This window comes from Ahaetulla prasina, chromosome 1 (assembly GCF_028640845.1).
Source record: "Ahaetulla prasina isolate Xishuangbanna chromosome 1, ASM2864084v1, whole genome shotgun sequence".
NCBI classification, from domain to species: Eukaryota; Metazoa; Chordata; class Lepidosauria; order Squamata; family Colubridae; genus Ahaetulla; species Ahaetulla prasina.
The window spans coordinates 159,962,559-159,987,493 of NC_080539.1; the positions used below are offsets into that span (position 1 = coordinate 159,962,559).

Genomic DNA, 24,935 nt, shown 5'->3' on the forward strand with positions numbered 1-24,935 from the left:
GCTGTAATAGCTGTATTAAAACCTAATCTTTTATATATTTATCAGGGACTAAACCCTTATAATTCATTGTTCCTTTCAATATTATCCAATTGCTACTGTGTAGGCCAAGGGGGAACCACACATGATCCACCCATATTTAACTCTTACATGAACTCTAACCAACAGCCTTTCTTTAAGGTTTACTTGCAACAGCTTATTCAGCTGCTCCTGTTCTTTTAAGAGTAGCTTCGAAGTAAACCATTTAATTTATTAAGCTCTTGGCGTTGAGAGGATAATTAATTGATGGCTGTTAACTTGTTTAATTTTGTTTGTTGGAGTGTTAAAGGAATAGGAAAGAATATCTTTATGAAAGATAGAAAAGAGAATCATTGTATTAAAATAATAAATCTGTGATCCAGACTACAATTGTGGAGTAGATTATCAATGGGCCTTTCACACTAGGAAGTATACCAAGACTTTTGGTTGAAAAAGGCCACAGGTGATTCAGACAAGCAGCCTTTCTCTCTAATGATTAGCAAACGGCTGCAAGAACACCTGTCTCTAATTTACAGATGTGCCAAACCCTTTTTCTTCTTTGTGATAAAAGGGGACGCTGTCTTTATTTCCCTCCAGCTTGTCTCTTTTCCATTGTCTGTTTTGTGCTAGGAAGGAGCTGTGTTGTTAAAAAGAATTTAAGAGCTGTCCTTTCCTTGACCAGGATCCTGTGAAAATATGGGGACGGTAGAGAAGGTGTTCTGCAGGTAAAGTGGATTTAGCAGAAAAGTTTTATTCCCCCCCCCCTTTTCCCCTTTTGATTGTAGTCTTCTGCATGTGTCTGAATATGTGTGTGGGGCTATAACTATGTGTGTGTGTGCGCACACACACAAAAATACATTCTTTTTTCTCTCATGCAGAATTTTGCTGACGCTTCTTTTACTGCAGTGTGAAGTAGGTTGGATGCAAGAAGCAGTAAATTCTCCAGGTTGGTGAACTCCAAGTAGCGTCTGAGGTTTCCTAACTTGAATCAGGAGCGGGGCTAATACTAGTCAGCATGAGGCACTTGCAATATTCAGGGGACACAAGGGCTAATCTTGAGTCCCCACCCCTATATTTTTCCTGAGACCTTCCCCAGCTATTCTCTTTTGCTAGAGGAGAGAACTATGAGCTGCATGTACAATCGTTCATGTTCCTGAACAGTCTACAGCCCTTAGAATCGGTAAAGGGTGCTCTACTCTGTTCCCAGTTGAAACCACATTCAATTCTGTCAAGAATTTGAGACAGAGGATATGGCCTTACACAACTATATCTTTTAGCCAACTTTTTAGAACTTTAGAAACTGGAGAATTTAACGTTGTGACCAGATTATGACTTTTATAACTAAGTTTCCTCAACCCCTTTCTAGCTTTTATAGAAAGTACCTGCCTCTCCAGCATATTTTGGATGAAGCTAGACAAGTCCTTTCTTCAAAAGAAGTTTTTCAAGATAGAAGTAATTGGTGAGCTATCCGAGATGTTAAACAGAATGTTGTTTGTACTTTCAACTTGAGCAAGAACCAGAGCATATTGATAAGCATTGTATTTTAAACCAGTATTTAAAGAACGTCATGAAACCAAGTTCATCAAGTTCCATAAAACACATATAAGAAGACTATGAATCTGAGGTGTTCCTGAATGTATATCTTCCAATGAATCATAATGATCAATGGTGGGAGATATTGAGACTTATTGTTCTGTACCATCTGGAGAACTAATTTTTTTCTTCTATCCATTGGGGGGGGGGGAAAATGCTGTTTCTTGTCTTGTTGGTTAGGCTGGCTGCTATTTTAGCTTGACTATAAGATATTTTTTTCTATACTTCTAGACCCATCTGGTGTTCCATTTTTGGTGGACCAGATGTTGGGAGCACGTTGTGGCTATACTCTGTCAAAGGATGTGTGGGGAAACCCCATCTTCCGGGTTTCTTTCCTTGGCTGTCATGTTATAAATGAGGTGAGCCCAGATAATATTAAGTCACCCCCAGAATAGAAAAACCTAAGACTTTCTTAAGCATTGGTAAGCATAAAGCAAGCAATGGTCTACAAATAAATGCATAAAACAAATAATCTGTGATCTTAAAACATAGATTTATGTTTTGGAAACAGCTTGCCTTATATGGTGACCAAAACAGAGAATAGCAACTCTTTTGACTGTTTTCATACAAAATTATTTTAAAATAATCTCTTACTTTAAACTGAGGTATCTGGTTTTGACATGGACAATGTCAGGATCTCTAGCACTGAAGGTAGCTAGAAAAGGAAACACAGAGACTGAATTTAATTTAATACAGTTAAATGGAGCGGAGACCCAAACTAGTTATCTGCAACTCAAGATGAGACATAGCATCTGTGGTTTTTATTTTTGGCTTTCTTACCTCCTGCTATTTTAAGAATATGAGGCCCCCTTGGATCGTCAAACGACAAGTATCTTGCAGAGAGACAACGTCTGTTGTATCAGAGCCCAACACAGACATATAGATAGGAAAATTAAACTAATGGATGCGATTAACAACTTTTATCATTTTTGTGCATTCCTATCTCAAAGACAAGAGTCAGTTGGGTATAGTGGTAAAGGCATCAGGCTAGAATCCAGGAGACCATGGATTTGAATCGCATCTTAGACACAAAGTCAGTTGGGTGACCTTGAACCAACCAGTCTCTTTCTTTCAGCTCAAGGGCAAAACACTTTTGAAAAAAACTTGCCAAGAAACCTGAAGAAACTTACTCAGGCAGTCTCTGAGAATCACACACAATTGAACCAAAAAAGAAAAATCCTTTTCTGTACTGCATATAGTACATTCTAGAGATACTGTATGTTTGCTGATCTACATGTTTTTTTGTTGTTGTTTTTTTTACATTTATATCCCGCCCTTCTCCGAAGACTCAGGGTGGCTTACATTGTGTAAGGCATGTGATATATACATTAGATGGGGGGAGAGAAAACAAGTGTGCCAGGCCTGCATAAGATCTGTTGGGAGATTCTGTTTTTATGAAAAGATGTTAACATATTTTAAGTTGTTTTAATGTCTGTGCTTAGTCACCTTAATCACGAATGGAAGTGGGGTGGGAAGCTGAAAACAGACACAGGCTTGAAAACATGCTTTAAAAAAGCAATTGTTTGACCCACTTTGCAAGAGAACACAAAGCATTGTGCTACAGTGGAGGATCAGTATCTGCTGATTGTGACAAATTTGTTTAAAGGTTGCATATCAGTCCCCTCATGCATGAAGAGGCAGACTACAATAACCAAAGCAATCTAAAACGCAATGGGTTCAGCCCAACTAGCTAGAGTAAACTACTATTCATACTACAGAACTTCCCTTTTATATTTCTCAGTCCTAGAATTTTTTGAGCAGTCCCATAGGTTTGAAGGAGAGAGGCTGCAATATGAGGGATATCTCTTCCCCCCCCCAAACACATTTATTAATAAGGTAATTAGATGGGTACGAGCTAATAAGCCTATAAATAACTAAATCAGGGGTATCCAACCTTGGCAATATTAAGATCTTCGGACTTCAACTCCCAGAATTCCCTAGCCAGGATGGCTGGCTGGGGAATTCTGGGAGTTGAAGTCCAGGATCATAAAGCTGCCATTGTTGGATACCCCTGATCTAAATGCTGGCTTTCTCAAGAACTTTGTGGCAGGAAGCATTCCCCATTGTTAAATACGGTACTCCCACCAGTGACATTACAGATGTTTTTTCAATGATTGCAGAAAGATGAAAAGTTCTCTCTCACTGTAAACATCAAAGTATCGTTATTTGAAGACCTGCGGGCGGCTACAGTTTACCAGCATCCCATGCAGTGCTCCTATTTCTCATGGGCTCCAAGGGAAATTCTGTGTGAAGAGAATTACATGGAGGTAAGACCTGGGTCTTACTGTATATGCCCATTAAGAGTATAGGCAATTTGTTGAAAACAAAATGTCGCTGTGACAATGATTCACTTGGCTCTAGTTTTGCTAGCGATAGTCTTATATCTAACGGTTGGGCAGATAGGTATTATTGACTTTCTATTTAAATATGAATAGGAAAATATTCACCATTTTAATTTCTCTAAGACCAGAAGAATTAGAACAAGTTTGGATTTTGTAATAACACTGTTGGATTCTATATTGAAAATGCCTCATTCCATTTCAAGGTGTCAGTGAAGACTGATGTTCCGGGAATTTCAGATGCTGAATTGATCTCAGCACTACCAGAGGTACAATAGGAATATTATTTAATTAAATACCTTCCTCAATCGGTAGGTAATTTATAAACAAAAAGCAAACTGATTCTTTTTAATTCCATTTAAAAGGCTTCTAAATTGTATTCCCTGCCCTCATTTTTTGACTAGATTAGGAGTACTGCAGTTTACTATCAAGGTTGCATAGAAAACTCTATGCTGCCCGTGCTTATGGGACTCAGAGTAATATAAAAATGTTAATAGTAATAATCATAACATATGTCATAAAATATAGTTGGGAATTACAGAACTTTTTGTACAAAAAATGAAAGGTCTTATTTATTTATCAGATTATAGAAAGTTAAAATATTAAGACTTTCTACTAAGAGAAATCTAAATTTTGTATATGACATAAGCTCCTATGTAGAATTATTCAACAATGGCTTCCAATCTGACTTAAATTCTATTGTGAGATTTATTTTTGAAGTATAAATTTATTGTGGGCATCACAATATAATCCCACAACTTAATTACCCATTTTTCTGCAGAATCAACTTTACATACTTTCCAAAAAAAGCTTTGCATTTACCATGTTCAAAGCTTCTTCAGTATATCTTGTGGAAATATAAGACTTAGTCATTTTTTTAAAGATGGGAATAGAAAGCTTTTAGAATTTGTTTCATTGTATATCATTTCCCAAAATTGTTGAGTTTTATACCATTGCTACCAAATATGGAAATTGATCAAACTTGCTCATTACATTTGCAATGATTTCTAGAAAATGAACTCTCCATTTTAGCAATTTTAGCAATAAAAAGGGCCGTGGTAGCTCAGGCTGTAAGATAGCCTGTTATTAAAACACAGCAGCCTGCAATTACTGCAGGCTCGAGTCCCACCAGGCCCAAGGTTGACTCAGCCTTCCATCCTTTATAAGGTAGGTAAAATGAGGACCCAGATTGTTGGGGGGGGCAATAAGTTGACTTTGTAAATATACAAATAGAATGAGACTATTGCCTTACACACTGTAAGCCGCCCTGAGTCTTCGGAGAAGGGCGGGATATAAATGTAAATTTAAAAATAAATAAATCAATAATTGGAGTAAAGTTCCCATAGAAAAACATTTTTACACCAGTTTTCTCTAAATATTTAATGTGAATTTAATATTACTTATCCCATTGAAATTTTCATTGTGACATATTAATTATATCTAAATTCTCAGTTGAATCCTATAGTCTTTAACTTTATCAGTTTCTCAATCATATTTTAAGAATTGTTTATAAATAAAGCCTACCAAATGCTCCAAATATTGTGTTACAACATTTTGAAATCTAATTAAGTCTTCCAGTATTCTCCCTGTCTTTATAATCCTTTTCAAATTATATTGTCTATCTGAAGATACTAAAGCCATCAGATAGTTCTTGCTTTCCAAAGAGGAAGTGTTAAGCACCCAGGAAATCAAGAGATTCAGGCAGTTCAAATGAATATAAAAATGTATTGCAAGCTTAATCGTTCTACAAGAATCTGGCCAACTGACCATTAAGGGAAATGCGGGAAAGATAAGAGAGACATTCAAGATGGGCTGGACTTAGATCTCTTGTGGGTGTGCAGGGACTCGTGATTTATGACGTTTGACCCCTCCATTGGGCTAAGCCTGGTCATCTCCTAAAGCAGCGGTTCTCAACCTGTGGGTCGCGACCCCATTGGGGGTCGAATGACAATTTGCCAGGGGTCGCCTAAGACCATCGGAAATATGGGAAGTATACTTGCGAGTTGAAGAATCGCGCTCCAATGGTTGACTCCACAAGCCAGCTGCAGGCTCTTCAAATCGCTAGCCGAATTCTGCTTGAGGCGCGATGAATTAAAAGAGAGAGAAATCTTTGCTCTGATGTCTCCCTCTCAAGCCAGCTGCAATTACTCCCAATCGCTAGCCTAATCTGGCTTCAGGCGCGATAAACTTAATAGGGGAGGAGTCCCCGCTTTAATGCCTCCGTCCTCAAGGCAATCGCAAGCAGTTCAGATCGCTAGCCAATATGGCTTCAGGCGTGATAAATTCAAAACGAAAATAATTTTAGGGTTGGGGTCGCCACATCATGGGGAATTGTATTAAAGGAGTCGCAGCACTATAAAGGTTGAGAACCACTGTCCTACAGGAAGTCTTAGAAGATTTCGTCTTTTAGATACTGTAAATTGATTGGAGAACAAAGACAGGGAAATTTGGAAATTAAACATATAATTAGTTGGAACTTCTGGGGATTTCAGTACCAATGCATTAAGTCACAAATTGGACCTCATCCAAGATATTAGGGCTAAAAAGAAGAACCTGATAAGTCCCTTTAATTTCTGAAATGGTATGTGGAAATGACCTTGAGAGACAGGAGGAAGAGCTGCAGATTAGACGATGATCAGATAAGAGGAGGTTTAGCTTGCAGAAGCAATGGGGACATGGCAAACATCTCAGAAGGGACCCTTCTTAGCTTCTTGAAAGGTAAAGGCAAGTGAGAAGAGATGTACTTTCAGGCTTGCAAGATTCTGCTAATCTAACCTTACAATCTGTTCGCTGACGATATTCAGCTGTAGTTTTCCACCCCGGACCACCCCAACGAAGCTATCGAAGTGCTGTCCCGGTGTTTGGAAGCCGTACGGGTCTGGATGGGGAGAAACAGACTCAAGCTCAATCCCTCCAAGACGGAGTGGCTGTGGATGCCAGCACCCCGGTACAGTCAGCTGCACCCACAGCTGACTGTTGGGGGCGAGTTATTGGCCCCAAAGGAGGTGGTACGCAACTTGGGCGTCCTCCTGGATGGACGGCTGTCCTTTGATAAACATCTGGCGGCCGTCTCCAGGAGGGCCTTTTACCAAGTTCGCTTGGTTCGCCAGTTGCGTCCCTTCCTTGACCGAGATGCCTTATGCACGGTCACTCACGCTCTGGTCACGTCTCGGTTGGATTATTGCAATGCTCTCTACATGGGGCTGCCCTTGAGGTGCACCCGGAGGCTGCAGTTAGTCCAGAATGCGGCTGCGCGAGTAGTAACGGGAGCCACTCGTGGCTCCCACGTAACACCACTGCTGCGCAGTCTGCACTGGCTTCCTGTGGTCTTTCGGGTGCGCTTCAAGATTTTGGTTACCACCTTTAAAGCACTCCATGGCTTAGGACCCGGGTACTTACCAGACTGCCTGCTGTTACCTTATGCCTCCCACCGATCCGTACGCTCACAGAGAGCGTCTTCTCAGGGTGCCGTCCACCAAACAGTGTCGGCTGGCGGCCCCCAGGAGCAGGGCCTTCTCTGTTGGAGCTCCGACGCTCTGGAACGAACTTCCCCCTGGCTTACGCCGAGTGCCTGATCTTCGGACCTTTCGCCGTGAGCTAAAAACACACTTATTTATTCAAGCGGGACTGGCATAATAGTTTTACTATTTTAAATTGGGTTTTTACTATTTTAGGGTTTTTAAATTTTTAAATTTTAAGGTCGGCCTTTTTTCTTTAATTTGCTTTGTTTTAACTTCTGGTTTTAATTGTATATATATTGAGTTTTATTCTTGGCTGTACACCGCCCTGAGTCCTTCGGGAGAAGGGCGGTATAAAAATCTAATAAACAATAATAATAATAACAATAAAGCTCTACAATAGAGCTAAGATTTCTGAGTGGGCATCATGTCTACACTATCTCACAAAACTGACAACTTGTAAGCCTTATTGAAATTGCAGAATTTTGTGTGCTTGTCAAATAATCTTTTTTGCCATTCTGCAGTTTGAAAATTCTTATTGTCTTTGATTTATTTCCCCCCCCCCTCTCTTTTAGGCACAAAAAGTTATGTATCAAATGTGGAATTTGTCATTCTATTCTTCATCAGGGATAAAAACAACAGGAGTGAGAGATGCTGACAAATTAGGCTACAGCTTCAATAATACACTGGCAAGAGTCTTCCTTCGCTCCCCATACTATACAAATGAAACTCAAAATACAGTGGTAATGTGTTTTCCGCTTCAACCCAAAAGAGAGATGTTATAAGATATCTCATTCTCCAACTGGTCAAGTAAAACTTTTACCATGATTTTTTTTTTCACAGGTTCATGGGATCACAATGAGCACAATCAGCTCCACCTCCAGGTACAGGCAAAGATGGTTACTGCTGCTGATTGACACAACAGTATCATGCCCAGTTGGCAAGTATTTTTCTCCTCCTTACCATGAAAATTCATGGCTTATTACGGGGAAAGGAAGGGTATGGAAAGTTCATACAACCAGGACCTACTAGCAAGCAATGCTTTCTGCCAATTATATTTGCAAGTGTGCCAAAAAGAATTTGTACATTGAAATAATAAATCTTAAAATGAGATCCTGGCAGCTTGTGTACAAGGAGTCTGGCAAGGTAGTTCACAAATATTATAATATTGCCTGCTAGCAGTAATATGCAAAGTCTTGATTTATGTTTAGCAATTATTTGAAACTGACAAGTGCTATAAATCAACAGATGGCACCAGCTTCACAGATGCTTCTCTGATATGGACTATACCAGTGATTAACCCTAGACTGGTCCTTCAAGAATCCACTTTCAGATCCCTTAAAGTAACAATGGGAATTAATGGGGAAAAGATGGCGAACCCTGAGAAGTTCAACTACACATTGGAACATAACATTACACACATTGGAGTAACTATCCCAATTGGAGCTCCTAGAGGCAGACTTCAGGTAAATATAAGCTCTACTATATGTACAGTATACGATATAGAGGGGAATATCAGGGAAAGAGTGTGATATGTAAGGTAACATATTGAAACAGTGTGAACCTAATTCAACAAAGCCAATGTCTATATGCAACACTACTTAATAGTTCTAATTTGCCTTTTTCTCAGAGCACAGTATCGAACGGTGTCTATGGAGTGACCTATAATATTGATCTATTGATGGAACATTCTTGGACAGATAGTGATTGGCAGCTCACCAAGTACCTTGTGATTAAACCAATTACTATACCCTTCCTGCCTCGAATACCAATAGTAATCAATAGTAAGTGTGTGTGGTTACATATAAAATCTGACAGAAGGAGTCTGCTTGTCATTCTAAAGAAGAGGTGCTGGTGTTGTTACTGTAATGAACGTATACAGTTTGTTGAACAGATTGTGTGTCTCCCTTTAGAAATCTAGCAAAGCCATTAAGTTAAATAAAAGCAAAGGTTTCCCCTTTCCAGTTGAATTCAAATTGAGGAGACGGTGCTCATCTCCATTTCTTAGCTGAGGGAGCCAATGTTGCCAAGCACATTTCTGTAGTCATGTGGTGAGCGTGACTATAGCCGAGGGGAGCAGAACAACACTGTTACCTTCCCACCAAAGTTTTATTTAGTCTATTTATTTACTCCCATTTGCAAGCAAACAGAATTTTTTATTGGCCAAGTGTGATTCGACACACAAGAAATTTGTCTTGGTGCATATGCTCTCAGTGTACATAAAAGGTACCTTCATCAAGGTACAACATTTACAACACAAATGATGGTCAATATATCAATATAAATCATAAGGATTACCAGCAACAAAGTTACAGTCATACAGTCATAAGTGGAAAGAGATTGGTGATGGGAACTATGAGAAGATTAATAGTAGTGCAGATTTAGTAAATAGTTTGACAGTGTTGAGGGAATTATTTGTTTAGCAGAGTGATGGCCTTCGGGAAAAAACTGTTCTTGTGTCTAGTTGTTCTGGTATGCAGTGCTCTATAGCGTCGTTTTGACGGTAGGAGTTGAAACGGTTTATGTCCTGGATGCGAGGGATCTGTAAATATTTCCACGGCCCTCTTCTTGATTCGTGCAGTATACAGGTCCTCAATGGAAGGCAGGTTGGTAGCAATTAGTTTTTCTGCAGTTCTAGGTGGACAGTTCTAGGTGGACAGGAGCTGGAGCAAGGATGGGAGCTGCTCACCCCTTCGTGCGGTGCTTGGGTTCTCGAACTCCAACTGTCAACTTTCCAGCTAACAAACTCAGTGTCTTTAACCACTGAGTCATTGTGCCCTGTTAGTTAAATATGCAGGTCTAATTTTGACTTTAAACAAAGTTTATAGAGTGCTTATAGCCTTTGAGTTTCAGAACTAAAGCTCTACTTTCAAAGGATAGATTATTACAAAAACAGTATTTCCAGGGAACAACCAAGTTCTTACGCTTATAATTTTTCCAATAACAAATTCCTTCTCGTTTACATAGATACAGTTCCAGAAACACGGATATTTGATGTATTCTTGGGTGTTTTCCTTCCTGATGTCAATCTGGTGACTCTTACAATTGGAGATATGACTTTCTCTCTCAAGGAAGCAGAGCAAAAAGGTTACAGGATCTCTGTTATTTCCTTCCCCAATGGAACAAGAGGTTTTGAACTGGAAGTGCCTTTTGATGATCCCAATGTCCTAAAAGAAGTAAGATACTGTGTCAGAGTGCATGTGTGTGTGTGGTGTCCCATCATTGGAGGAAGCACTGAACAAACATTGATGCTAGCAAGTAGAAAAAAAAATCTTTAAAAACCCATTCTATTTAATATCACATCTATGCATCCTGGTTGCTGTGGCAGAAAGATGCCTCATATAGTTAGCTGAGGACATGATCTCACTCTTTAACCACCATAATTGTTACTAGCCCTTTGCTGAATCCAACTTAAATTAAACTGTCTTGGCTGAAAGTAGTGTTTCCCCAGCTATTTTGGCAGATGTTCAAGTGTGTGTGGAAAAGGAGCCTCTAGGAGACTGGCAACCTGCAGGGCTACGGTTGACTTGCTGCGAGATCAACACTTCCCCTCTAACTGGAGGTCACTGCCTCGATGGCCATTTTTGTAGTAGCTTATAGAGGAGCCCAATAGCTCCTGGTGAATAGCTCTTGTTTTCTTTTTTGGAGGGGGCTTGGGCATGGGAATATCAACCTTATAATCACATCAAATGCAGATCTGCTAGGAGGTAGACATTCCCATTCCTGAGTAAAAATATTTAGGAAGAGCAAATCTGTATTTTATCCAATTAACCAACATAACCCTAGTTAGGAGCATGTGTAAAAATTAGAGCACAAGCCTGGGTAATTAAAAGGTTGTGTCCTAAACATGGTTTCTGTTAAAAAGATGTTGTCAAATATTGTTGGATTTCATGGTTTAAATTTGTTGTTTTAAGTATATGAACATAAATGAAACTCGGTATCACCTCCGAGTAATCTACACTTTGACCGTGGGTCCTGAAGAGAAGCTGTATCATCATCCTGCAGATGTCGAATGCACAATGGCAGATGTCCGTAAGTTGACTGATAGTATTGATCCATCGGTGGCTTTTTAGATAGTTGGCTTAACTTTTAGCTATAATGGACAGAAGGCTATTTTCAAGAATTAAACCATTGGGAGCAATGAAGTCTGTAGGGAAATTGTTTAAATGAGAACAATGAAAAAGATTGCCTAAGCTTTGTTTTGTTTTGAAATGACAAGCAAATAGCAATTTAATTGCAATGTTTGAGCAAAATATTTCAAACTACGGGTATATAATAACGGTCTCAAGTACTACGATCTATCAAACTCAGAACTATAACATTCAGCCTACTTCTAACTTTCTGCTATGTGTGGGTGTCTTCAGTTTGCCTCTGGTTCTTTAACAACCATAGTGTCTCTTGTCTCAGTGCAATGGAGACTTTGATCATGATCTAAACCATTAGCTAAAGATCAAGTTATTCAAACCTTTGATCAGCTTACCAGTTATGGAACTGTAGTACAATCATATTTTAACACTTAATTTTAAAAGAAAATCTGTTAAAGGAACATTTGTAGAAGTTATTTTAATGTGACTTATTTTTTTATTTTTTTCTACAGAATTACCAGAAGGCATTGGATACTGTGACAAAGAGAATATATATTTATATGTTACAACTGCAGGCCTATTTCAATACTGGATTCTATATATAGGCAATACTCCTTTGAATTATATCACTGCCCGTACAAATGGATATCTTATCACTATGAATGATACTCATCTACTATTGCAAGTGCCTTTCTTTGCACCTGGGATAATCTATGAGGTATATATTACAAGTGAGCCCTTCTAGCTGGTAGCACCTAGCTTGCTTTGCTCATCCAAAAATTTAAACAGGGTTAAACGTGGTCAGCACTGGGAAAGGAAGCTGTCAGGAAATTGCAGGAAAGTAGAAATAAAAGATCATAGAAGGAAAAATGAAATAATTTCTATGCTGTTATCAAGAAAACTATATTGACGTGTCCATGAAGTCATGAGTCCAGCTTGACTTCATTCATTCATTCATTCATTCGTTCGTTCGTTCTTCTATATTAACCCTGGTCAGTTTAATAGATTCTGGCCCACTGATTGATTAGATAGATAGATAGATAGATAGATAGATAGATAGATAGATAGATAGATAGATAGATAGATAGATAGATATTGTAAGTCACTCATTTTGTTTCCTCCTGTAGTGACACATGAGGGTTTTTCAAGTAAATGTTTATGCCAAGATGTAGAACTGACAGTATGATATTTCTAGTGTCACAAATTGCAGAAAAAAATAATTGATTAAAAAGGTTTCTGTTAGTTATATTTAATTTGCATTTAATAAACTTTAATGGAAAACACAGCGCACATATATAGGGGTCGGTATTTAAAGCACTGTTTCCCATTAATGGACGTGTCCTCATAATTGGCAACCAAGTTGAATGAATTCTTTAAAACCTTAACACAAATTGATGCCACAAACTAAGAAGAATACAGAAAATGACCAGTCACTTTCCATAGAAATAGCTGTGTCTGAATTCAGGAAAGGGAGAGCTCTAGGCCAGAGCAGAGGTAATGGCCACTTTAGCAAAAACAAGAGTAGAAATAGATGTGCTAAGCCATGACAAAGCAACATTTGAGGCATGGTGGCACAGTGGTTGGAATGCAGTACTACAGGCTACTTCTGCTGACTACTGACTGACTGCAATTTGGCAGTTCGAATCTTGCCAGGCTCAAAGTTGACTCGGCCTTCCATCTTTCTGAGGTTGGTAAAATGAGGACACAGATTGCTGGGGGCAATATGCTGACTCTGTAAACCGCTTAGAGAGGGCTGTAAAGCACTGTGAAGTGGTATATAAGTCTAAATGCTATTGCTACTTATTTATTTCTGTCTTTAAATCCTCTGGCGTTTCCTCCACAAAGCCAAATAGTGTCTGTCCATCTAGCCAGTTACATTTTTTTCATTTTTCAAATTTGTATGCTGGCCAACTCCCAATAACATCACTGCATTCTTGGACAAGCACCTTGTTTTTCCCTAAAGTGAAATAAATGAAATGAAATACAGCCCTCAGCCAAGAAAACTCTGCCCACATCTTTCTAAAATATGTTGTCATTTAGTAATTTCAAAACAAAGCAATTTCAATTAAACAATTTCAAAAATAAAAAATATCCTTAAAATAAGCTTTGTTTGTTTGTCTGTTTGTTTAAGGAAGTGTCCTTTGAGAGAATCCAAGGTAGATTTGATCTGGACTTGAAGAAAATGGCCACTCTAGAGACCCTGAATACCTTTTCTGTTATGTGTAATTTTCAGTCCTCAGAATTCATAGGTAAGGTCTATTCTTAGCGGAGAATAGTCTCTTTGAGGGAGCTGTTTTGTGATCTAATTCACTGTCCTCTATTTTTTTCAGTGTGCTATCCTAATGGAACTGTAACTGTATTGGCTCACATGAAGACAGTTCCATCCATTGATATGGGCAAAACAAGACTGAAGGATAAGATTTGTAAGCCTCGAGACTATACAAAGAACCAAGCTTTATTTCAATTTCAAGTTTCTACTTGTGGCACTTCCTTAATGGTAAGGAACTGAGAAAAGGCTGCCCAGGGAAAAAAAAACAGAGGCGATCTTTTCATCAAGTATTTCATAGTATTTTTTTTCTCTGATAACAGTTTAATGATGAACACCTTATTTATGAAAATGAAATATCCTTTGAAAAAGAAACTCTTCCAATACAGAATCGACCAATTATCACAAGAGATCCAGAATACAGGTAAAAATTGACTCAGTCGCAGCTTATTTCATTTTAAGTTCAGGAATTTAAAATATATTTTTATTGCAGACTGACTATCTTGTGCTACTATCCAATCAAAGAGACCTTGATGCGAAGTGCTATGCGCTATGGTTCCTCATCCAGAACTTTACCTTTTGGTTCTGGTACAATGATGTCTTGGCCTAATAACGAAGGTAGGTAATTTTCTTAGAAGTACAACTTCGTGAATATCTGTCGGCAGTCATGACAGCCATTATAATTTGTCCCACAGGGCTTATAAGCAGAAGACAAGTTCTAAATATCCAGGCAAATATATTCAAAGGTAAGATTCTTCTAAGCTTGAAAATCATAAGCCTAAAATTATGTATTGTTTCAAAAATCAATCACTGTCCTCCTTTTCTTCCTCATCCCAGATGAATCATTCACAGAAGCCTATAAGTCTCATTCATTAGTTTTCAAGAGTTCGTGGGAACCTCTATTTTTTGAAGTAGAATTAAAAGATGAAGCCCCTAATGTTGAGCTATTTTTGGAAAACTGCTGGATGACACAATCTGAAGAAATCAAGAGCATTCCTCACTGGAACTTTATTGTAGATGGGCAAGTAACACTCCAGAATTATTTGTAATTATTTAGATTAAATCTATAGTCTTAACAATAGGGATTTTCTCATCCTATCAAATAGATGTGAAAACAAAAGCTATGGATCTGTGATCTTCTCTCCAGTAACCACAAGCAATACAATAAAATATCCTAATCACGTCAAAAGAATGAAGATACAGACTCTGACTCTTCCTCTGACAGAGGTACTACTGACCTAACTGTATAAAACATGGACCAAATCACATGAATCAGTTTGCTGTGGTCATTGTGTTAAAATATCTATGGAGGAACTCAAACTGCTTCCTTTTATACTTAAGCAATCTTAAATGTTAATAAAAACAAGTGGAAACAACTGTGTAAGGTGCAAATAAATTACTAATTTTCAATTAAAATAGTGAAAATGATGAAGTTAGAACTATTTTTTTTAAAAAAAGATCACTACATATTCATACAACTGAAGCCAAGTACAAAATCCTAGTTTAACACCATATGCAAATGTCTAACTATAATATCTTCCTTTGATCATCTATGTGCTAAAGGACCTATCGCCTTCTCTTTTGCTTTTAAGTGATAAAATGCTGGCATTTCATCCACTGCTACTCTATAGATTTAGAGGAAAATGAGGTTAAAATCCAAGCTATTCTAACTTTTCTTCTTGAAGGTATTTCTTAATGTGTCAGTTACACAGAACGTAAGAGGAACTGGAGTTCAGCTTGCTAAATTTTGAGTACTCATTTCTAAAGACCTAAGTGCCAGAGCCCACTGTAACAACATTGCCAAAAAGGCACTGCAGTTACAGTGGTTGTTAACTTAATCTTGCGTAGCTTCTTCTCTGGTAATATTGTATTACTAACTAGAGCATACAAAACATTTCCTAGACCAATTCTTGAATACAGCTCATCTGTCTGGAACCCGCACTGCATATCGGACATAAATACAATCGAGAGAGTCCAGAGATATTTCACAAGAAGTGTCCTCCACTCCTCTGCTCCCAATAAAATACCATATGCCACCAGACTCCAAATTTTAGACAATTTAGAATTACACAGACTTCAATCTGACCTAAGCATAGTACATAAAATTATCTACCACTATGCCCTACCTGTCAAGGACTACTTCAGCTTCAACCACAACAATACACGAGCAAATAATAGATACAAACTCAAGGTAAACCGCTCCAAACTTGATTGCAGAAAATATTGTATGACTTCAATAACAGAGGGGTCAATGCCTGGAATGCACTACCTGACTCTGCGGTTTCTTCCCCAAACCCCCAAAACTAAGCTGTCTACTGTTGCCCTCACCCCATTCCTAAGAGGTCTGTAAGGGGCACCTGCGTGCCTACCGTCCCTGTCCTAATATTCCTTTTTACTTTTTTCATGTATCCAAATTATGTTTGTACTTTTATATCTTATAAAGTAAAGTATATATGATTGACAAAATAAAATAAATAAATAAAAATAAAATATTATAGGACTTCTAACAAAGGTTCTGTTCCTTATATATCTTTTTAATCCCTATTTAGATATATTTGCACTGCACAGCAACAATTGGCACTTGTCTCCGTGTGCCTAGCAGCGGACTTCCCTGTAAACGATGCCCTCCTGGAACGATAATCGGTAAGTTTCCCAATGAAAGTTGGAGAGATGCCACCCATTAACAGAGTGGTTACTAATAAATTGTGAGTTCATTGTATATTATAAGTTCCTATTTGGTACCTGTTTATTCAATGGATATTTAACTAATACTTCTTACAATGCTTTAGATCAATATTCTGAAGTTTACCCTAACCATCATGGTTATGTAGTAACTGGACCAGTCTTTATCCTTCAGCCTGAACAATTTAAAGAGCTGGACATCACAAGAAATAAGGTAGGTTTCGGGGCTGAAAATAATTAGAAAAATTGAGGTGAATGCTAGTGGAATCAAGACTGCTGGACTAGACTATCATCATTGATGTAATTGTGTAGAATAATATCGCAGTGATTATAGATGCATTTAAGTATTCTTAATTCTACACATAAGGGGCTCAGGGGCTAGGATGTTGAGCTTGTCAATCGAAAGGTCGGCAGCTCAGCGGTTCGAATCCCTAGCGCTGCCGTGTAACGGGGTGAGCTCCCGTGACTTGTCCCAGCTTCTGCCAACCTAGCAGTTTCGAAAGCACGTAAAAATGCAGGTAGAAAAAATAGGGACCACCTTTGGTGGGAAGGTAACAGCGTTCCGTGCACCTTTGGCGTTGAGTCATGCCGGCCACATGACCACGGAGATGTCTTCGGATAGCGCTGGCTCTTCGGCTTTGAAACAGAGATGAGCACCGCCCCCTAGAGTCGGCAACAACTAGCACGTATGTGCGAGGGGAACCTTTACCTTTACCTTTACCTTAATTCTACACATAACTATGGGGCAATGTTATTCCTGAGAGTCATCAGTAATAAACCATGTTTAGGGATTGAATAAATCAGTACAAAATAAAAAGTTTGAAGGGAATCCAAAATACGTCACAATCCCACCTCAAAAACGTTCAAATTTTTGAAATACATTCTGAGTTTACAATAACATCAGTTAAAAATCAGATATTGTTAGAAAAATCAGGATTCCTACATGGAAGAACATCCTGAAATCTATGGCCAAAGTAACTTTTAAAAGCATAACTTCCACATTTATCAAGGAAATAGGTAAAATAATTAGAAATCCTTATCCTGTTCAGGAATAAGTGCAATATTGCCCCATTAAAACTAGACTAAATTAAACTAAAACCAAAAGGAAAGGATGTATCTGAATCAAATTTACTACATACTTCTAATAAAGCAAGAGCTTAAAAAACCAGGGTACTTTTTACACCAATCCACTAAAATCATCAGGGTCAGGTGTCTTTCTTGCTTTTATAAGGCAACAATTTAATCAAGCAATAAATATTATATAAAATTTGTAACCTAACCTGTTGATAAATTTAGTATAACTCCCTTTGTCTTAAACCCATCTTTTGTTTGTGGAAAAACTGCTATTATATAATTTTTGTATTTCCCAGTATCATTTCCTTAGACTAGTAATGTGTAATAGGTATATGTGTATTGGGAGTGTTAAAATATATTTCAAATTGTATTATATACAATATATAATTGTTTTCTATATGTTTTTTTTAAATCAGTGTTGGAAACTTAAAGTATTAAGTACACATTTAATACAATCCACAGAATGATGTCAGTGAAGAAATGAGTAGAGTGCATAAAAATATTCAATTTTCTCCTCTACAGATATAACTTGTCAATTATTCTTTCTTTTTATATGAAGCAATACAATAATATGATTTTAGATTAGGAAATGCTTTAATAGTGTCCCACATAAAGACAGTGACATAAGCAAATCCCTTTTAATACAAGAACAAGTTGCTACTTCCTGTTCTGTTCAGTGAACTATTATTCAGTCAAAGGATTCATTCAAGAACAACTTAAAGAATCTATTTAAATGCTTATCAAACAAAGGACTAAACTTCACAGGAGAATGGCCTAGAATTGTAGTCCCTTTGGTATCCCATGCTCTAATTTGGAGTACCAGAGAATGAGGTTTCGGGGAGTAACCTAGTCAAAGGCCACTCCTGAATGATTTGGCACTCTGTGCAACTCTTACCTTCCTTGTACTTTTCAGCCCTATTCTTACTACTACCCAAGGAGGTTCCCTCAGGAAATGGGGAGGTAGAGGACATCTTGCTTAGAGCTTCCTTTAAATGATTGCTAGCTCTGGCAAAGTTTTTAAACTACTAGCTTACAAGCAGCATCTGAAGGTCAGTACTTATCGTGAAACAAAAGTCTGAGCTAAGAGTTGCGTACTGTTGATTAAGCAATCTGTATAGCCAAACATTAATCACTGAGTTTAAGGGGTGTGCATAAGAGCACAAGCGTGCCTACCGTTCCTGTCCTATTGTTTCCTTTCATTATATTGTTGGAAGAAATATTTATCTGGGTTCAGTTCCAAGTGGGGACAAAGACACTGGAAACATGGAGGCTGCTTGGAAAGATGGTTTAATGGTGGTCAGGATCACATGGCTTGAGATCCTGAACAGAAAAGGGCTGAGATCCTGTGTGCTCCCTGGCTTTATGCTTTTTCTGAGCTTTGAACTTTCTGGGGCACAGGAAGAGTACCCTGATTGGCTGTCAGACTCCCAGGGGGTGGGGGTCTTAGCTAGCCTTGTAGGTTGTCCCTCAAGCTTGTCTGAGCCTTGCAATGTGGTGAGTTTCTGTTCTATTGTGTTGCAAATGATGGTCCATTGAAAAAGGTGGGGGGATTGAGTTTCTACCTCTGACCCATTGACAAAGGTGGGGGGAAATGAGTGAGCTTGGTTGAGGCTTTAAAGGCCCATTGATAAAGGTGGGGGGGGGGAGTCAGGAAGCTGCAGGGAGCTGCTTTGTCTTTAAAACATGTTTCTCCATTTCTCATCCAGGGAAATATATTCTGCCTTTTTAAATATTTTCTAAAATATTTCATTCTTCTAGGAGGGGGGTGGGTGCTAAATTCCTACAATATCCAATTAATATAGTTTTTACATACTTATGCTTATATATATATGCTTATATATTGTATAGTTATTTCATGCTTATGCTTATATATACTGTGTGACAAAATAAATAAATAAAAAATAAATAAAATAAAAGTTTGGGAGAATAAAACTTGCACAAGGACAAACATATAGTTTATGTTTGTCCTTATGTATATATTGTTCTTTTTTCCCCTACAGGTATAACCATGCAGTTACCATGGCCAGCTTTACTTGGGATTGTTAAAATATGTTTCATGCTAACTTCTTATAATAAAAGGTTCATGAATTAAAAACAGAAGATACAAATTTTTGAGTCGGTCATATTTGAGATTTAAAATGTGCTACTACAAGGTTTTTCAAGAATACATTTTTTAAAAAAAGAGTTTAATTTTTAATTGAAGTATTGGGATTACACAAATAAATATATTTCATTGCACTAGATATAAGACCTCACATTTAGAGTTGGGTGTGCACATATTACATAATCCATCCTCTCTCAGCCTAATTTCAGCAATGAGAATACAATAAGAGCACCAATCCGTAATTTGAGAGCAGAAATAACCAAAGCTTCATATATTGTGTAACAAATCTAATTGCTTATTAAAATAATATATTTTTGAAACCAATCAATATTACTAGGCATTATGGGGAATCACCAATGTTCACATGTAGAAGTTCTGCACTAATTCATATCTTTGATATTGCTTATTAATGCAGTGTAATATTATTCTAATGAGGAAGTAGCTGATTATCAAGGAAATTTGATAGGGCCAAACTACTTTACAGAATAAAATAAATCTGCATGTAATTAAAGTGCTGTAAATAGTCATGCCAAGTGTTTGATACCTTAAGGATTACTTTGCATGGAAATTGATCTATTCAAAACTGAGAAGTAACACCCTTAACCACCACCACCCTAGGAAATTTACATCTTTACCAAATATTCCAATCTCAAAACCTATTTCTTCTACACACCGGACTTCAATAACCTCTTCTTAACTTGTTTTCTTTGTCAAGGAGAGTTTGCCTTAAACTCAAAGAAGCATCTTCAAATTTAGGATTTAGTTCTAACACCTTCCTGAAATCCTTCAAGGCTTCATCAAAGAATCCTGCATATGAAAGGGAAACAAGGAATGGTTTTATGTTATTTTATATATAAAAAGAATAAAACAAACTGTATTATTAAATTATTTGGGCTAACACACTTTAGGTTTACTAAGAAGTAGGACCCACTGAGCAGAGCACAATTTCTGATTAAACATAGCAATGAACTACCAGTAAGTCTTGATTTTTTTTTTGTCTCCAGCAATTTTCCTGAAAAATGGATCAGGTTATTGGTGTGTATACTTTTCTAACACTTAAAAGAATTGCGAAATCTACATTTCACATTTCTTTTAACATAGATTATTATCGTAATCTCTTCAAGACTGCGCATGCATGGAAGTGGTTTTATATGTGCAAAGTCAAAGAATAAATAGATAAAAATTCTTAGACAGCTGTTATTTTTCTAACATAGTAGTGTTTTTATTTCCAAAGCAATACTTATATGCTCACTAACTTGTATTCAACTTTCCTGTAATACAGATAACTAAATAATTTATTTGCTCATCATGAACGTTTACCAAGCAACAATTCCTCTAACACATCTAAAATCTAAGGAAATTTCATGATGACATAGAATGAACATCAAATATGAATTTTAGGATTAGGCTAATTGCAATTTCTATATAATATTGTACTTACGAAAGAGAAGGAAGTAAATAATGTTAATCATGATTGCAGTATAATAGTAAATCTTTCATTAAGAAATTTCTATCCTTCATTCATTTTTAAATTTATTCCTATAATTTCTCATGAGAGGAATAAACATTTGCTTTGCAAACACTCTTTTAGACCTTGGGCTTTTACGTTTTTGGATGAAAAACATTACATTAGGTTTATTTCAATAAAGCATCTCCATAAAAATAGGGGGCACATTCCCCCTTCTTTATGAACAATCACATGATGCTATGCAAGTTTTGCTACTTACTGTACTATATTCTAGGGAATTTAAGGAAAGAACAGGTAATGGCAATAGGATTTTTAAAAGGATGGATTTGGTCAGTATCGATGTGCATTCACATAAGTCAAACATTAAGCTTGAAGACAGTATCTACAGTAATATATATCACTTCAGTGTTATTAATCTATATTGTGATTAAAATCATTTAGGTAATACCAACAACAGTATCACTATTTCCAAATTATCAAAATGGACTATGGACAGATGAACCACCTCCTTCTGAAATGCTGCTGTCCCACCCTCAATAATTATGCACTCCTGAAAACTTGTATTTTCACCCAGGCCTTTCCAGTATGAATGAGAGATAAAAGCTGTTTTTTTCTCTTCCATCTGCTTTTAATGAACACGTATTTTATATTAATGGTTTTACCTTAAAGTTTTTGTTACTTTTATGTACATTGCAAACTGTGAGGTATTTTATGGGAAGCATTATCTAAATGTTTTAATATATACCATAAATAAAACACTTATATGAACAATTTCTCAAGAACTTCCCCGTAATCTTAACTGGATCCTTCAAAAAAAATGAAATAGGTTTCCTGAAAGGAATACACTTACAAAGCTCTATTAACGGGATAATTGTCAAAGCAATTACAAAACAATTATAATAATGTGACACTTAATATTGAAGAAAAGTCTATGTACATACCTAGCCTATATAATATTAATCCTCTGTTGTAATAAGGGATTTCAAAATCTGGCTGTGCTTGTATAGCTGACGTATAATCATCCATAGCTTCATAGAATTCAACTCTGAAGTATTTAACTTGTCCTCTGTTGTTAAGTGCTGTTGCCAGATCATGGCAAAGATGTTTGCTTAAAGGAAAAAGAAAAAAGATTATTATACTGGTAGTCTTTGACCTACTGTACAACATTTGTTTAGTGACTGTACAAAGTTAGTAAAGCATTGAAAAAAAGTGACTTATAATTGTTTTTCACATGACTATTGCAGCATCCCCACAGTCAGGCAATAAAAACTTGGACACTTGGAACTGGCACATATTTATGACAGTTGAAGTGTCCCAGGGTCATAGGACCATCTTTTGCAAACTTCTGACAAGCGTGCATAAGAGCACAAACGTGCCTACCGTTCCTGTCCTATTGTTTCCTTTCATTATATCCAATTAATATAGTTATTACATACTTATGCTTATATATATGCTTATATATTATATAGTTATTTCATGCTTATGCTTACATATACTGTTGTGACAAATAAAATAAATAAATAAAATAAAATAAATAAATAAAAGTCAACGGGGAAGCCAGATTCACTTAATTTATTAACTTGGCAACTGCAGTGATTCATTTAACTGTGGCAACAGAGCAACTGTTGCTCTCATAAAATGGAGCAATACTCACTTAGCAACTGTCTTGCTTAGCAACAGAAATGTTGGGCTCAATTGTGATTTTAAATCAACAACTACCTGTAATTTCATTTACAAATTTTTGCATTACCATAGAAAGCTTAGCATAATATGAAATTCCCCTTGAGATAAAATCAAATAATTTCCCAGGGACACCTCAGCACAATTCATGCAACTCTTAGTAGGATTTGGGTTTGCAAGGCGGCCTCTAAATTAGAAATCTTAGGTTGTGCAAAATAATATGAACATGCTTGGGATAAAAATGAGCTTTGGTTGTGTATAATGCATCCAAGCCAAAAAAGGCCGATATTAACAGATAAAGTCCCTATAGTCATTACCATTACCGAGTCTACTCTTAATCTTACCAAAAAGTTTTGAATGAAAGTGATAGCGCAGTGATTAGAATGCAACGTTGCAGGCTAATTCTGCTGACTGCCAGCAGTTCGATTCTCATTGGTTCAAGGTTGATTCAACCTTCCATCCTTCCCAGGTTGGTAAAATGAGGAGCCAGATTGTTGGGGGCAATAGGCTGACTCTGTAAACTGCTTAGGCTGTAAAGCGCTATGAAGGGTTATAGAAGTTTAAGTGCTATGGCTAGTGCTATTAAAGTTAACACTCAAGAAAGAAAATACATTTTGTTACTCTGAGAAGATCCTACCATAGGACTCTTTGTTTGGGCTAGCCTACACTCATAAACTAAGCCTTCTACAATTTCTCAGCCAACCAGAAGGCCATGGAGCAGTGGTGAAATCCAATTTTTTTTACTACTGGTTCTGTGGGTATGGCTTGGTGGCCGTGGTGTGGCTTGGTGGGCGTAGCTTGGTGGGCATGGCAGGGGAAGGATACTGCAAAATCTCCATTCCCACCCCACTCCAGGGGAAGAATACTGCAAAATCCCCATTCCCTTCCCACTCCTTGGGGAAGGATATTGCAAAATCTCCATTCCCACCCCACTCCGGGGCCAGCCAGAGGTAGTGTTTGCCAGGTCTCTGAACTACACAAAATTTCCGCTACCGGTTCTCCGGAACCTGTCAGAACCTGCTGGATTTCATTCCTGCCATGGAGGGAATGCAACCTGAGGGACAGTGGTTAGCAAAACACTGTAAAGCATGGATGTCCAACCTTTTGGCTTGCCTGGGCCACAATGAGTGAAGAGGAATCATCTTGGGCTGCGTATAAAACATATAATATAGTTTCATAAAATCACTTAATGTTAAAAGTTGATGATCTTGTGGGACCCACGTTACTAGCTGGCAAAGGTCACAAGCAACCCATGGGGTCGGGCACACCTGTTGTAAAAGCGTTACACCCAGCAGGTTGCTGTTCGGTTCTGCCCTCAGACCGCCGCCACCGCCACCCCCACAATCTCCATCCATCTCCACTAATCGAGGATTCGTGAATCAGAATGCACAAGCTCATCCATCTTCCATCTTTTAATAGATTCCTGCTCGTCTTTTATAGAAAGCATCTGCCCTTCTGGCAAAAGGACCAGGCTCCGAATTATCCTACTTCAGAGCCCACTGTATTGGCCGCCCGCGTCTTAGCCAATCAGGGGCGAGCTGCAGTCTGCCTGGTACCGTGCGGTCGTATGTGCGAGGACTCAACAGAAAGAAGCCATGAAGGGGAACCACCCACAATCTGGACGGACTCGATTATTTGCACTCAAACGACGAAGTGCAACCCTCTCGGCAGACCTGAAAGAACAGGTCAAGGCCATAGATCACCATGGAGATCTAGCTACGTGGGTCGCTAGGAGTTAAAAAACGACTCCGGGGCTTGTAATCAACCGATTACTCCTCGACAAGCAAAACCACCGTCACCCGCCTGCCCGCCCGCCCAGCCTTGGGATCCCATAGCCGCGTCTTATCCCGGGCGCGGAATCACCTCACGGCGGAGCATGCGCAGTGATGGATGTACTGGCTGTAGAGCTCCTCCGCCCTCTCGTGCTGCCTCGCTTCGAAGTGCTGGTGGGCTGCCGCTAGCAAGTCCCCAGCGCTTTCGGCCCTCGAGTCTCCCGCCATGCATCCTCGGCTTGCCCGTCCTGTGCCTCCGCTTCCGTCCCTAGCCAAATCTTAAGCGAGACTACACATAGAAACCTGCCTTCCCTTCCTGGCCTGGGCAGCCCTGCCTACCGTGGGGAAGACACGTGACGCCCGCAAGCTCCGGTTGATAGATTTATTCAAGGGAAAGGT

At 38.1% G+C, this 24,935-nt stretch overlaps 3 protein-coding genes across 6 annotated transcripts; 2 read left to right on the forward strand and 1 right to left on the reverse strand.

Annotated features, from left to right (window-relative positions):
* Positions 1-710: 710 nt before the first annotated feature.
* LOC131196328 (uncharacterized) lies at positions 711-10,400 on the forward strand. The gene is made up of 11 exons (XM_058179019.1): positions 711-740; positions 894-961; positions 1,382-1,474; positions 1,840-1,967; positions 3,729-3,875; positions 4,154-4,216; positions 7,981-8,148; positions 8,249-8,404; positions 8,617-8,871; positions 9,036-9,127; positions 10,373-10,400. The coding sequence occupies exons 1-11, from the start codon at positions 712-714 to the stop codon at positions 10,398-10,400; spliced, it is 1,227 nt and encodes a 408-aa protein (XP_058035002.1). The 5' UTR covers position 711.
* LOC131196366 (zona pellucida sperm-binding protein 2-like) lies at positions 9,887-14,805 on the forward strand. The gene is made up of 9 exons (XM_058179159.1): positions 9,887-10,581; positions 11,320-11,437; positions 12,003-12,208; positions 13,622-13,739; positions 13,821-13,987; positions 14,080-14,180; positions 14,250-14,374; positions 14,452-14,502; positions 14,594-14,805. Exons 1-9 carry the CDS (start codon positions 10,459-10,461, stop codon positions 14,803-14,805), a joined length of 1,221 nt encoding a protein of 406 aa, XP_058035142.1. The 5' UTR covers positions 9,887-10,458.
* Positions 10,452-24,892, reverse strand: TTC32 (tetratricopeptide repeat domain 32). Of its 4 annotated transcripts, XM_058179264.1 has the most exons (5): positions 24,628-24,892; positions 23,866-23,912; positions 22,026-22,192; positions 20,290-20,423; positions 10,452-10,572 (listed from the first exon to the last, which is right to left on the reverse strand). In XM_058179264.1, exons 1-4 carry the CDS (start codon positions 24,766-24,768, stop codon positions 20,296-20,298), a joined length of 483 nt encoding a protein of 160 aa, XP_058035247.1. In that variant the 5' UTR covers positions 24,769-24,892; the 3' UTR covers positions 10,452-10,572; positions 20,290-20,295. The 4 variants fall into 4 exon arrangements, with proteins under 4 accessions (XP_058035247.1, XP_058035255.1, XP_058035236.1 ...); XM_058179253.1 differs by lacking the exon at positions 10,452-10,572 and having other exon boundaries at positions 19,633-20,423; positions 24,628-24,891; XM_058179272.1 differs by lacking the exons at positions 10,452-10,572; positions 23,866-23,912; positions 24,628-24,892 and adding an exon at positions 23,109-23,833 and having other exon boundaries at positions 19,629-20,423.
* Between the last annotated feature and the right edge of the window lie 43 nt (positions 24,893-24,935).

What these genes read in the sequence shown, in the direction of transcription:
- LOC131196328 (XM_058179019.1), top strand. Translation starts at nt 712, where the DNA reads ATGGGGACGGTAGAGAAGGTGTTCTGCAG. An exon ending in AGAAGCAGTAAATTCTCCAG is followed by an intron (nt 962 to 1,381) that starts GTTGGTGAACTC and finishes ACCCCTTTCTAG; the next exon opens with CTTTTATAGAAAGTACCTGC. An exon ending in TTATTACGGGGAAAGGAAGG is followed by an intron (nt 8,405 to 8,616) that starts GTATGGAAAGTT and finishes ATTTATGTTTAG; the next exon opens with CAATTATTTGAAACTGACAA.
- LOC131196366 (XM_058179159.1), top strand. Translation starts at nt 10,459, where the DNA reads ATGACTTTCTCTCTCAAGGAAGCAGAGCAAAAAGGTTACAGGATCTCT. An exon ending in ATCCCAATGTCCTAAAAGAA is followed by an intron (nt 10,582 to 11,319) that starts GTAAGATACTGT and finishes TGTTGTTTTAAG; the next exon opens with TATATGAACATAAATGAAAC. An exon ending in ATGCACAATGGCAGATGTCC is followed by an intron (nt 11,438 to 12,002) that starts GTAAGTTGACTG and finishes TTTTTTCTACAG; the next exon opens with AATTACCAGAAGGCATTGGA.
- TTC32 (XM_058179264.1), bottom strand. Translation starts at nt 24,768, where the DNA reads ATGCATGGCGGGAGACTCGAGGGCCGAAAGCGCTGGGGACTTGCTAGC. An exon ending in TGCGCATGCTCCGCCGTGAG is followed by an intron (nt 23,913 to 24,627) that starts GTGATTCCGCGC and finishes TTTTATACGCAG; the next exon opens with CCCAAGATGATTCCTCTTCA. An exon ending in TGGCCCAGGCAAGCCAAAAG is followed by an intron (nt 22,193 to 23,865) that starts GTTGGACATCCA and finishes TTTTCCTTTAAG; the next exon opens with CAAACATCTTTGCCATGATC.